Raw genomic sequence first — 14,196 nt, 5'->3', positions numbered from 1 at the left:
AGCTTGATGATGAGGAAACAGAGGGGAGGGAGCCAAGAGGCAGCAACTCAGCAGAAAAACTGTGAATCACATCACTGTCTCTGTCCTCTTCCTCTGATGACTGCTCTCCCTTCCCCCAAATATTTGTATAACTGTGCTTATCCCTTGCATAGCTTTAGGAGATGGATTGCCTGCTTGATGGTGTGGAGAAAACATCTACTGCATATTGGCTTGTAGAGGATCAGGCTGTGTCATATCCTGCTGCATTCTTAAGGTGTGTCTGACGTGAGCTCCCAGCCAGAGGTGCAAGCTTTGAGGACCAAAAGCTGCCACAGGCATCTTGAGATGATGATAAAAAAAACGAAGAGGTTTCTAACCATGACTTGTTGCCAGTGTAAATTGAAAGCCTTAATAGCATGTGTAGGGCCAATTACAGTACATTAAGGTACAATATCCTCTTTACTGGCACTCTCAAGGGAGCCAGGAGACATTGTGGCAACAGGATTATGGTTTGCAGATGATATGCACGATAACTTCACCTAGACACAGGCACCTGTTCCTCTCACAGAGCAGATGTTCAGGAGGCTGTTAAGAGAACATCAGCCTCTTGACAGCCAGCAGAAAATGCTGGGTAACTGTGTCTGTTCACACCGCTGTGCCCACTACCTCTGCTGCCTGACAGAAGGCTGGGCCAGCCCTGCCGTGCCTCACCAAAACCCCAGCCCCTGGGGCACACGGGGTGAACTCAGCCTTTGAAGGCCAAGCCCTTTCCTGGCTCTCTGCCTAGGCAAATCCTCAAGCCAGGAAAGGGAGTTTCCCCCTTGTCAGTAGGTTTCACTGGCTGAGTGCCTGGGGTGTCAGACTTCTCGCGACCTCACCGGTGCACCAGCAGCTACAACCATTTCCATGTCATGGCAGCATCTTTAAACATGACCTGGCAAGGTGCACGTGGCATGGAGAAACTGAGTTTCACTGGAATAGGCTTACCACCAGAATGGGAAGAGATGGATGGACTCCGTGGCATCGTATTGTACCATTCCCATTACCCTGGACCACCAGCTTCAATATTATCTGTTTTCCCCTTTTTAAATAATTTTTCCCAAACACCAAAAGAGCTTTGTGGATTTGTTTACATATCTGTGAACAGTGGCTGATGGTCAGCCCTATGGGAGAGCAGAAGTGTGAGTTACCCCACAAGGCTTCCCATGTCTTAACTAGGATTTTTCCCCTGCCTGGACAAGCAAACCAGCCCGAGGGTGACCTGTGTGCCACAGCATTTCCAACTTAGCTGGTATCAGCCTGTGGTCCATAAAAGCCTTGAATCACTACTATAGGATCTGCAGAAGATAATGAAGAAGAGATGGATGCCTGTATGCTATGCAGGAACCAGCACCAGGACATGGAAGCATTTGGCATTCACAGAATTGGAAAAGACTGAGAATGTCCTCTCTTAATTCTGTGGGAGGGAAACAGAACCTTCACTTGCATCTTCTGCGGTATCCTCCCTTAGGAAAATAATTCATGTTTGATGAAAAGTGTATTGGCAGGGATGTCATTACATATCACTGATACCTCTAATCTCGAGGAAACATTGTGCACCGTTATGAACCTCTGCAAGAGTGCAGTCTGGCAAAGAGAAGATCTGTGATTCCCTGCCAGGGCTTGCTGCTCCAGCTGGTAGCAGCTGTGGAAGCGCTACCTCATCAATATCTTGGGGACTCAGCGCAAATGTGGGCAAATTCCTGACTGCTGGCTGCAGTGGCTGCCAAGGATGGCTTGGAAGGATTGGGGGGGGCGGTGTGTGTGAAAATTAAGATCTCATTTTTGTCAGAGTTAATAAGATTGCTTCCCCATTGCTCTCAAAAAGATTTCTTCCCAAAGCTTGCATGGGAGCAGGGGAAGCTGCTGAGGAGCCATCTGAGAGTCCTTGGATGACCTCAGGGGTCCATGCTGTTTGTACACAGTGACAATTACTGTGATTATGGTCTGGGAACAAGCCCTCACTGCTTCAGTGGAATACATCTGTCATGTACAGGGTGGGTTTGTTGTCCCAAACACTAAGATTAGAATTACTCAGCGTCAGCCATCCTCATTTCATCTCCTGGAGGTGTCACAATGTGGGAAGAGCACTGAGAGAGGTAGTTGCCTCTCAACAGCTCTGGTCTGTGTGTACCCTGGCTTTGTATGTGTGTGTTGATATTGAACAACCCACCAGACACGGCATGTGTGTATATACTGCATTTTAATAGATATAGGGCTACTGACTTAACATACACAGTTGCTATAGTAACAAAGGTTTCCGTAGTAACGGTTGCAGAAAATAATCCAGTGCCAATTAAAAATAAACTGTTTGGAAAGGGGGCTGGGGGAGAAAGGAAACTGCTGAGAACCACCTTCTTCTTTATTGGTTCATCTCCTAGGGACTGGGAAGATTGATTAATGCTCGAAATAACTGTTCTTAGCCAATGGTGAGCCAAAAAGGTGGGATGAGGGTGGGTGTGGTGGCTAAAACTGTTGTCCTGAAGTGAAACAAAGGGGAGGGAATGTGTCTGGGGTATGGCAGAAATACAAGAGGTTGGTGCTGACTCTTTCCATTAGGTTGAAATCCCTAGGGAGGCAAAACAAGGACAGTTTCCCTCCTTTCCTTCCTCCAGTGTCTGCATGCCATACCACAGGCACAGAGTCTTTATTAGCATACTGATTAAAGCCACAGGCAGTGCAGGCTCCAGGGGAACTTCGGATGCGATAGCAGGATGCCTATCTCAGATGTGATAGCACAGAAAGCATTGTTGTGTTGGGAGTTCCTCCCATTTGAAGTTGTCTGTGCCCATCCTCTCCCTGGGCACTGTCATTCATCACTTGTGCCGACAGGCATCCGAGGCCCTGGTGCCCAAGGGAAGCTGGAAGCAAAGCATGATGCAAAGCCAGGAGCTCGTGCCTTGGTGAGAGAAGACAACGTTGCTTCCTCACAAATACAGGATGCCTGGGATGTGTTTCCAGGGTGTGGATGGGCACAAGTCCCCTGGCAACCTTTAGTTTGTGCCTGTGGTACCACACTTTCGTCGTGCCACTTGTACCAGTGCACCCTTCAAGTTTTATTTCAGAGATTTGCAGCTTGTCAGCAGCAAGGCAGCATTCCCCCTTTCAGAGGGGAACCAGGGGTATGAGGAGAGGTGAAGGAGGGGAGGCCCATGGTGGAGAGCTGCTGGGAGGAGTGGTGTGTGCAGCTGTGTGGGAGCTGGCAGGGACTCCAGTGCACACCGAGCACAAGTGTCACAGGAGGGCGCCTTGTGTCCTCCCCTGCTGACAGAATGCCCTGGCTCGGGGCTCAGTGCTGGGGGGCAAGCACAGTGTGAGCACACACTGCAGTGTAGGTAGGCTCTGTCTTGTGGTTGTACAGGGAGAGAGGAATTTGGAACCTGTGTGTCTCGCCTTACAGGAGCTAGAGCTAATGATTCTGCTTTATCAACACCGTGGGACTGCTTAGCTACAGCATGGGAACTGCACTTGTGCTTGGGAAACCAAGAGAGGTGATGGGCCTGTGGCTTGTCCTAGGCTGTGCAGTTTGTGGTGGACTTGGAGCCAGACCTTCTGGCAGTGGGAGCAGAGCTTGCTCCCTGCTGATCCCTTCCAGTCTGGTGCTCTTTCTCCTTTTCCAGTTGTGCCTGCACTTCCTCCCCTAGCTATCGCGTGTCTGTGGGATGCATCTCACTGAGATGGCTGGCATGTGACAGCAGTGGGGTCTCCTTTAATTCACTTTCTCAGAAGTGGTTTTCTCTGGAACTGGTCAACAGCTCATTACTCTGAGGTGCAAGTGGTATGATTTCACCATGAGAAAAACCACTGAGTTTGGGTGTAGTCATCTTACTAAGTCTGGTGCCTTAGATCACTATGAATTAAAAAGAGTCTTTTAAAGGTCAGACTGTGAAAAAACAGCCTCTCTTGCTGAGGGACACAGTGGGAGGATCCAGGAGTAGACAGGGGTTGAAAAGAGAGATTTGGTAGAATATCTAAATGTCTTAAAGGCATATGAGACCCAAGCAAGAGGGGACTCTCTGGCTCACCCCAAAGGCAGTGAGTTTCTTTCCTGTGTTAATGACCCACCTTTTTTCATCCTTCTCCATTCCCCCTGGCAGTGACCAAGCTGCAGGTGAGCAAGTCGAAGCGCAGCATCACTCTGGTGGAGAGCCGGCCCATCCCCCTGAACTGCTCGGTGAAATCCCAGACCAGCCCCGACTCCCACTTCGCCGTGCTGTGGTACGTGCACAAGCCCTCGGATGCCGATGGAAAGCTCATCCTGAAGACCACCCACAGCTCGGCCTTCGAGTACGGCACGTACGCGGAGGAGGAAGGGCTGCGGGGCCGGCTGCAGTTCGAGCGCTCCGCCTCGGGCGGGCTCTTCAGCCTGACGGTGCAGCGGGCAGAGGTGCGCGACAGCGGCAGCTACTACTGCCACGTGGAGGAGTGGCTGCTCAGCCCCAACCACGCCTGGTACAAGCTGGCAGAGGAGGTGTCGGGGCGGACAGAGGTCACCGTCAAGCAGCCAGGTGGGGTCCTCTTGGCATTGACTCCTGTGACATGGACACCCTGTCCTTGCATCCTCATGCCTGCGTGGAAGGAGGGTTTTCTCTCCTTTTATGTGACTCTTGTCACTTCAGGCTGAGCTTTTGTGCCTTTCAGTGTCCCCACATGAAGGTTGTCCATCCCCCATAGTCTATAGGATTACCAGGTTTCATTATCCTTGCGAGCATCATGTAGCAAGAGTGTCAACTAGTGACTTACTGAGAGAGAAACCCTCAATGTGTGCCTGCCTGGGAAAGCATTTTTATGTCTGGCACACGGTTTAATTTTACTCTGTGCCTGTATCCTGGCAGACACAGAGCACCTTGTGTCTTTTCCCTTCGCACATGAAATGGGAATAATGTTTAATGAGGTGAGGAGCTGGCTGCCAGGAAAGGAGAAATCTGCTCTGTGGGTGGTTTCCGTGGCAGTGGATGACACTGATAAAGGCGAGCTGGTGGAGGAGCTAAATATAGCCCCCACAAGCTGGGGCAAAGGGCAAAGGGGAGAGGCAGGGAGGCAAGTACTGTCCAGAGCATTGGTACTTCATGAGGAAGCCTGCCTTGTCCTTGCTTGCTCCAGCTGCCTGTGTCTGGAAAATAAAATCCCTCAGGCAGGATGGATGCAGCTGGATATCAAGGCTGGATTAGGGTGCTTAGTGCATTTTCTCTGTCTGGATTTGGCTGGCTAGACACAAGCTCTGTGGACAAGGGTGCAAGAGGAATGTTGGAGATGGTTCCCGGGGCAGTTTTGCCTGGTCACACATGCAGGAGGCACAGCTTGCTGCCAGTGCCAGCTCCTCATTTCTGCCTGCAGAGTTCCAAGATGGCTGAGGGGTGGTCAGGGACTGGGAAGCTGTGACTGTTCCCTCCTTTGCATTGCCCAACTCTCTCTGGGAAGTACGGTGCTGGTTGCTTGCTGCAGCAGTGGTACCAGGAAAGTCCAGGCTGGCCCTGGAAAGAATTGTGAGGGATTTAGGAGAGTTCCACACGTCATTTCGCATAAAAGAGATGATTCCAGTCACCCTCCCCGTGTATCAATGAAGTTGTGGAGCAAAAACCAGGGGCATTCCCAAGGCAGCAAAACACTGCATGTGACTTTTCCCTCATACCACTTCTTGTTTTGCAGTGGGGGTTCCCTGTAATCAGCTGTCTGTTCTCTACCTTGCTGGTTTTTTTTCCTTTTTCCACAACTGGGGGGCGCTTATTGGTTGGGCTGTGATGAGGCTATTGCCTCATCTTAGGAGGAGAATAAGAAAAGAGTGAGATGTGGTCTCTCTTCATTAGGTCTCTGTGCACTTAGGACCTCCCAGGTCCTGCTGGGAGATTGTGGATTTCCAATTCCCTCCACTGAATGGGTTATTGTTGGTGACTAGCCTGAGATTTTGAGAAGACCCTAAAAAACACAAGCTTTAATTTCTTTTCATCCTCTCGTTTTTTTGTCCTTTCCTTTCTCTGCCATTTTTTGTTCTACTTCCTTAATCACACCCCAGGATTGTGGCCATGCAGGAAAGGCTGGTGGGGAGACAAAGGACCCTTGCAGCCCTTGGTCACGTTGCATTTCTAACGGGCTTTTCCTACAGATAACCGCCTGCAGGTCAACCAGACCCACAGAAACATCACGGTGCTGGAGAACGAGTGGGTGACCCTGGAGTGCCTGGTGAAGAACCGGACCAGCCCCTCATCCCAGCTGGTGGTGGAGTGGTCCGTGTGGCGGCCGGGCCGCACCGAGAAGGAGCTGGTGGCCTGGCTGAGCCGGCAGAGCACGCTGCACTACGGGGAGCCGGCGGCGCTGGGCGACCTGCGGAGCCGGCTGCACCTGGAGAGCCCGGCCCCGGGGCTCTTCCTGCTCTCCATCCAGAACTCCACCGTGCGGGACAGCGGCGCCTATGGCTGCCGCGTGGAGGAGTGGCTGCTCGACCCCGGCGACCGCTGGTACAAGCGGGCAGAGGACGTCTCCGGGCTCACCACCCTCACAGTCAAGCAGCCAGGTGAGGGGATCTGCTGCCATCTGACTTGAGCAGCCTTGTGCCCTCTTGGGCAAACACAAATCGCCATCTGTCTGTCAGTGACAGTGGGTCCAGGCACAGGGCAGGACCACAGGACAGACCATGCTGGTGCCTTTTTCCATGTCTTCTTGATTGCACTCTTGCTTTTCTGAAAAGAGTGTAGAGCAGGTTCTGCAAATACAACCAAGTGGGCTTGGCATTTTGTCACTATATCTGCAATTTTTTTTTCAGCCCTTTTGGCTCCTGATGTTACTCACATTTTGATTGAGAATAGGATGGAAGAAGCTACCTGTGCTTCCCAGGTGTGTGCCTCAGAGGCAAGGTCCTTTCGTGAGAAGAGGGCCGTGGAGGCACACTGCTGAGTCTTACTGAGCTTGCTGTCAACCAGCACCCCCAGATCCCTTTCTGCAGGGCTGCTCTCTAGCTACTCCTCTCCCAGTTCTGCTTGTGCATGGTGTTACTTGGACCTAGGTGTAAAATCCAGACAGTTCAACTTGTTAAATTCCATTCCATTCATTAAAGTCCGGAGCTCCAGTCTATCTAGATCACTTTGTAAGGCCTCTTGTCCCTCAAGAGATCAGCAGCACCTCCCAGTTTGGTATTGTCAGCAAATTTGCTAATGGTGCATTCGACTCCTGTACCGAAATCTTTGATAAATATATTGAACAGTACTGGCCCTAAAATTGAACCCTGAGGAACACCACTGGTGAGTAGTTGCCAGCCAGAAGTAGCCCCATTCACTGTATCCCTTTGAACTCTGCCCTTCAGCCAGTTCTTCACCCAGTGCACCATGAACCCCCCCTCATCCCACAGCTGGAAGGGTTCTGTGAGGGACAATAGAAAAGGCCTTACTGAAATTGGAAAACTGCATCCACTGCCTTCTCTTCATCCACTAACAGAGCAGGTGGCACAAAGATATTGAATTATTTAACCAGACTTCCCCTTTTTGAAGCCATGTTGGCTGACTGATGACTATATTGTTCTTTGAATGCCTTTCAGTAGTACCCAGAATTATCTTCTCCATAGTTTTTCCTGGAACTGAGGTCAGACTAACAGGTCTCTAGTTTCCTCTCATGTCCTTCTTGTAAACTGGAATATATGCTGGCCAGTTTCCAGCCAAAGAGCACTTCCCTAGACTCCCAGGGCCCTTGGATAATGTTAAGGAGGAGTCCTGCCATAACACCTGATGAATCCTGTCAGGCCCCATGGACTTGTGGACACTCAGCTGACACAGCTGATCCCTCACAATTTCAGAGTCTGCAGATGGAAAAGTTACTGTTCTTGCACTCATGGTCCTCTGACTCATGGGATTGGGCAGCCCAAAGTCTATCAGTATTACAGTATTAGCCTCAGTATTATGAAGACTGAGGCAAAAAAACATTGAGCGCGTCTGCTTTTTCTTCATCCCTATGAAATAGGTAACTATCTTCAGCAGGTATCAGTTCAACATTTTCTTCAGCCATCTTCTTGCTATAAACATCTTCTTGCCTTAAAAAAGTGCTGACACAACACTGACCAATTTCAACTCTAATTGAGCTTTGATATTTGCCTCTTCTCCCTGCATATGTGAACTACTGCTCTGTAATCTTCCTGCAGAGCCTCATTTCCAGAGATCATACAATCTCTTTCTCCTCTTGAGCTCCACGAGGAGTTGCTGTTCAGCCAGCGTTGCTTGACATGGGACACAGTGAGAGTTGTTTGCTCCTGTGTTCCCAAAAGGTGGTCTTAAGACTGACCAACACTGATGGACTTCTGAACCTTCAAAAGCAGATTCCCAGAGTACTCTGCTAAGTTTTGCTTGGTTTAGCAACAGATAAGGTGTAAAGGCAGTTTACCTTGGAAAATACAAATTCCCTAGTTTTTGAGGCATATGACTCAAGATTAAATGTCTGTCTTAAAGGCTGTAGGACAAATAACAGTATAGCCCTCCTCCACTGAGTACTTTCCAGCTTCTAAAGCAGCCACTCTCTGCGTGTTCTGCAGTGCTTCATGCCTGCCCATTCCAGCAAGATGTCAGCCTTGTAGCTGTGCAGCAGAGCTGGCAAAAGTGTGAGGTTCTGGAAAGAGTTCAGTGGTCATTCCTGGCAGAGATTTGAGAGCAGGGGACAGCAGAACTCTTATCTGCCTCGTCTTTGCTTGGGAAGTTTTGCTGGCCAGAGTGGCTTGAGCAGAGAGACCTCCCTGGACAATCGCTGTGCCATGCTGGGTTGTCAGTACAGCTCTCCGTCCAGTGTGATAATTGCCAGCCCTGATGGAGTGGATAATGAACAGCAGGAAAAATCTCTGAGGCTCCTCTTGAATTGCAGAAGTCTGTGGAGTGAGAAGAAGAGAGGGAGTTGGGAATTCACTAATTGAAAATTATTTTTTTTCTAAAAGTGCTTTGTTGTTGTTTGTTTTTGTTTCATAGCAGTCAGTGCTTAACAAAATGACTAATCGTGCTTGTGACTCATGTCTCATTAGTGAGGATCTCCAGCCTCATCTGTCAGGGCTATAATAATCAGCAAGACGGGAAAGAACCTCTCAGCACCTTCAAACATCAGTTCTCCTCTTTCTGCTTAACCTGCTAAAGGTCAGGGAGGCTTTGTGTTAGTTTTGACAAACCATTTCCTCCCCTTTCTCCTTTTTACCTTAGTAGTCCCCAAAATTTCATGATTTAACTCATTCCTGTTTCTGCTCAGGAGTCTTCTTTAGGAAGATGTGAACTGCATATACTCATATTGCTTATGGCCTGAAGAGCTCTGGTGTTAATGAAGGTTTTCCTCACAAGACCATTTAAAATGTGTTGGGCAGGTGCTGTAATGAGAAGCCCCCTGGGCACAGCAGCCCTGTGGCTGATGAGAGCTGAGGGACAGTAGCCCCCTCCTGAGAGACACCCAGTGTCTGCACAAGGGAGGGCTTGCCCAGCTCTCCTCACTGGAGAAGAAAGTGCCTTTCTCTTTGGTGAGCTATAGACTTGCCCTTCCTGCTCAGCTCCCACTTTGGAAGGGGCTTTTTTATCTTTAAATGAAAGCTTAGATCCAGACTGATTGTGATCCCTGGGGTATGTGCTCCCTGGCAAGATGACTAAACCAAATGTTAATTACTCTTGAAGTCAGCCTTTAATCAACTCATTGTGAATTCTGGCCACTGTGTCTCAGGTAAAAATATCTCTTTAGCCTTGCAGCAAGCACTAGAGGAAGAAAAATGAGGAAGACTTTTGGAGCATCCTTGCTGCATCAGTGTTGAGACCATCGCTGTGGAGTAACCTCTTACCTAAATGACTTTTCAAGCTGCTGGAAAAGGTCTTCTTCTCTTATGTCATAATGATTTTCAAGTCCTTTGAGCACTCTCAAAGAAATAAAAAGCCGGGAGTGCAATGTTCTGTGCAGCAGTAGCTGGGGAGGAATAGCACATGGCTCCTCAGCACATGCACCAAACCTTGGTATCCTGATACACAGCACGTCTGGATGAGCTGCAGAAGCTTTCTCCTCTTGTCCCTTCGTTGGGGTGCAGATGGGCAGGGGTAGGATGGTGCTTGCAGCCAGCGCCTGTTTGCCCCTGTGCAAAATGGTGTGTGGTGAGATGAGGATGCTGGGCCTGCAGGGTTGGCCTCAGAGGTCCCTGTGAGTCTTGGCAGGCTGCATCAAGATTCGGGTTTTGCTTGGATCATGCCCAGCACCAGACATGACAGTTTGTGTTGAGACAGGGTGGCTTTGATGACGGCTCAGCACTCACCTCTTGATTTTTGTCATCTCAGATCCCACCCTGCAGGTGGACACAGCCACCGCCAACCTCACGGTGCAGGAGAAGGAGTCCTTCCCACTGGACTGCAGCATCCTTTCCCGCTCCAGCCCAGAGTCCCACTTTGCAGTGACGTGGTACAGCCTGCGGGCCAAGGAGGCGGGCGACCACACGGAAGAGGGAGAGCAGGAGGAGGAAGAGAGGGAAGTGGTGCTGACTGTGGGCCGTGATGCCATCTTCAGCCCCGAGGCCGGCCGCTGGGATGGCCGCCTGCGCTTCCAGAGGCCCTCAGCAGTGCTTTTCCGGCTGACGGTGCTGCAGGCTGGCAGTGCCGACACGGGCAACTACTCGTGCCGAGTGGAGGAGTGGCTGGCAGATCCCAATGGCGTCTGGTACCGGCTGGCCGAGGAGGAGTCGGGGATGGTCGCTGTGCACGTGCAGGATGCAGGTGAGAAGAGGTGATGACTGTCTGGGCACATGGCCCTGGCATCTTCTGCATCTTTGGTTTAACCAAGATGAAAAGGCCAAGGAGTGAGTGGGACTGGGGCAAGTCTGTGGTGCTGGTGCTTTTCCAATCAGCTCAAGGGTTTATAAGATACTATAAAATCTCCTCCAGGGAGGACTCTGTCACTCATGAAACTCTTGAGGGGATAAAGCTGAAACATGCCCTGTTACAACTTTCTTTTTTTCTAACACTGTTATTTTTCCCATTGCTCGACCTCCTGCTTTGACATAGAATAATGAACATCTGGTTTTCTATGTTTCTGAGGAAGTTTGCATGCCCTGATTAAAGAGAAACCATGAAATGTGACCACCCTTGTGTCTTTTTCCAGGCTCCACGCTGCAGTCTGTCATCTGCTCCAATGATGCCCTCTTCTACTTTGTGTTCTTCTACCCCTTCCCCATCTTTGGCATCTTGATCATCACCATCCTCCTGGTGCGGTTCAAGAGCCGAAACTCCAGCAAGAACTCGGAGGGCAAGAATGGGGTTCCTTTGCTGTGGATCAAAGAGCCTCACCTCAACTACTCTCCCACTTGCCTAGAGCCACCAGTCCTCAGCATCCACCCGGGAACCATGGACTAAAGAGGCAGAAACACCTGTAGGGACACACAGAGGGAGAGAGCTAGAGATACACCGGGAACCCTGAGGACCACGGTGGGGTTTGTTGTTCTTGTTTCATTTGTTTCAGTGTCTGTGCTCCAACACAGTGGCTGAGCTCTGCCCAGCCAGCAGGAGCAGGAGGGTCCAAGGCTTCTTCCAGCACCTGTGGGAACATATCCCCTCACTCCAATGGACAGAGGTACTTGCTGTACATAGCAGATGTTCCTCTCAGACTAATTGGACTCATATCAGTTGCTGTCTTTTGGGCTGTTGCTTTTTTATCATTTATTTTTTGGTCACACAAAGAACTGTAGACTTTCCCTGTCCTCCACAAAGTGTGGAGTTCCTAGGGGGTATTTGGTCCTACGATGATGTCTTTGGAAGTAAACATATATGTTTTCCAAAACAGACTGTTTTTCCTTTTCAGACTCAGTGCCACAGTGGAGAAGATCTTTTCCCAAGGTGCACTGAGCTAGTTCCTCCCTCTTCCAAAACAGACAAAGCCAGGTCTGTCCCCAGAGGGGTTAACTGGGCTGTCTGTCAAGAGGTCCATTTCAAAGACTGGCTGTAGCCTCAGCATCTTCTTGCCTCCATTTTACCCATTTGCTCAGGAGGGAGCAATTCACCTTTTGGGAGTGTTCACAGGTCTTGGAGAGACTGAATATTGAGCGTGCTTGCAGTCAGGACAAAAGCAGTTTTGTCTCATGGAACTGGAAGGGGGAAGGAAGAACACCTGGAAGCCCTGTGTTGTAGCAAAGAGGGTCCTTGTATGGTCTCACCAGAGTCATGCTCCTCCGTGGTGTCCATGCTGCCACCTCTGATGAGGCAGATCTCCTCTGTGCCCCAGTCATTTGGGAATGGGAGGCTTAATCCAGTCTCTGAAGGCTTCAACATGACCAAAGTAAAGACTCTAGGAAAGAGGAAAGGAGAAGCTCCACGGGTCAGGTTCACAGTCCCTGGATGGTTCAGCCAAGGAGCCCAGTAGCAAACATGCCACGTAGCGGGGATGTGCAGTTAAGCACCACGTGTCACGAGTTTTCCTGTGGTTGCACTACTCCCCAGTGTGAGCCTGGACAGAGCAACAGGCCTGCAGCACATCAGCACCCTGGGGACTTCCCTATCCCCTTGGCCAAGAGAAATCTTCCCCCTGCGTGTATGTGCATCTGCTGTTTGTTTCTGAGACTTTAGGAAGAGAATCCATTTCTCCATAAGCTCCCCCTCCTGGCAACGTCACCTGCTCTTCTAAGAGTCACTGTGGCAGGAAATGCTGTTCTTTCTGTGAAAGATATGGCTCTTGTGAACCAAACCAGGACTCTTGCCATGTGGGGCACCTGACCTCCTGCACCCCCTAATGCCAAGAACCCCTACCCTGTCCTGTGGAGGAAACCGCCTCCTCCCTTGTAAGCGTTACGTCTGGCGGAAGAAAATGTTTGCCAAAAATGGCCTTTTGTTGTCTTCCTTGATGTCTTCCTGGCAAATCCAGCCATTTGGTTTTTTTGCAGCATGGCTGAAGCCAACTGGGGGCAGACGGATGCGGCCACAAGACCCCCCTGCCTCACGTGTGAGAGGTGCCATACCCACCAGTGTTGTCCTCTCCAGAGGGTTGGACTGCTCTTTGGGAGCAGAGGGGACCTCAGCAGATGCTCTGTAGCACTAAATCAGTTAGACCCTGATGCCTTGACATTTCAGAGGTGGTGAAGCTTCAGGTAGGAGATCTGCACCATGAAGCCTCGCTCCTGTCTGGGAGAGGACCCATGTGGCTGCAGATCGTCTCATGCAAAGGCATTTGAAGTTGGCCACCTCTGCACCTCCACCAGAACAGCACTGGTTTCTTCTTCTGCTGGGAAGCCCCAGTTTCACTTGTCCCTCTGTGAAGTCTGCCTCCTTGAGAAGTAACTGCTTACTGGCCCCAGCATATGCATAAAATCACATTCCTATATCTGTATGTATCGCACACCCGCACACTTGTCTTCCCTTTCTGGCTAAGACGTCAGCAAAGAGAGGAGTGGGATGAGAAGTGAATGGAAATGAAGAATCAAAGTGCAAACAGCTGCAGCTGCAAGCCAGTGGTAATTGTTTCCTAACTGTACTATCTCCTGTACGTACTGCTCCTATACGTACTGCTCCTAGGCAGGAACCACGACTCACTTCAGCTTTAAGGAAGAAGAGAGAATGAAGTCAGAGGGAGCCGTTCTTTCCTGGGAGAGCTCTGCTCTGCACCTGAGCCACGCTCCTCCTCGCCAGCCTGTCTGCCCCAGAGCAGGGCTCTCCTGGAGGCCTACCACAAAGCCCAGACTTTCCTGGGAAGGGGCTCCCACAGTGGTCCCTGAATGTACCTTGCTGGTGACATTTCTCCACTGCTCTGGCAGTGTGTTGCCCAGTCTCAAACTTCTCTCAGTTTTTATAAGGCAGCCTCTTCCTGTAATGAGTTTTAACACAAAGCTTTTCAAACCACTCTCTCTGCAGTAACTTTCTGTAACAAACCCAAGAAGAAAGAGAGGGACCCTGTCCATGCATGATGTGGAAAAATGTTTGGGATTTTTAAAAAAAGAAAAAAGTGAAAAAAAACCCAACAAAAACTTTGTACTATGTTGCACTAAAACATGTTTTATACAACACACCTGAGAGCTGTAGTAAACTGTGTTGAAATTGTGAATCCTATTGCTGCTGGTTTTTGTCAGATCTGGGCTTTTATTATGCCTTTATGTGCACTCACAGCAAAAGGTGTGCTGAGGCCCTCCTCTTGGGAATCCTCTCCCTCTGCCCCTACTCCTTGACGCAATAACTTCTCTCCCTACCACTGGTAGCACGTCTCCTCTCTCTTACA

At 50.0% G+C, this 14,196-nt stretch overlaps 1 protein-coding gene across 2 annotated transcripts in view; it reads left to right on the top strand.

The window, feature by feature from the left end:
- IGSF3 (immunoglobulin superfamily member 3) overlaps positions 1-14,025 on the top strand; it is a 92,348-nt gene extending 78,323 nt beyond the window's left edge. For both annotated transcript variants that reach the window (XM_030263413.4, XM_002193985.7), the window contains 4 exons: positions 4,116-4,526; positions 6,122-6,529; positions 10,284-10,715; positions 11,101-14,025. In XM_030263413.4, coding sequence (XP_030119273.4) covers positions 4,116-4,526; positions 6,122-6,529; positions 10,284-10,715; positions 11,101-11,351 — 1,502 coding nt within the window. In that variant the 3' untranslated portion in view covers positions 11,352-14,025. The remainder of the gene's footprint in view (positions 1-4,115; positions 4,527-6,121; positions 6,530-10,283; positions 10,716-11,100) is intronic.
- Positions 14,026-14,196: the final 171 nt, after the last annotated feature.

The sequence above is a fragment of the Taeniopygia guttata genome, chromosome 1 (assembly GCF_048771995.1).
Source record: "Taeniopygia guttata chromosome 1, bTaeGut7.mat, whole genome shotgun sequence".
In the NCBI taxonomy this organism is placed as follows: Eukaryota; Metazoa; Chordata; class Aves; order Passeriformes; family Estrildidae; genus Taeniopygia; species Taeniopygia guttata.
Note: the sequence above shows the minus strand (reverse complement) of the source record. Positions and strands in the feature narration are given on the sequence as shown.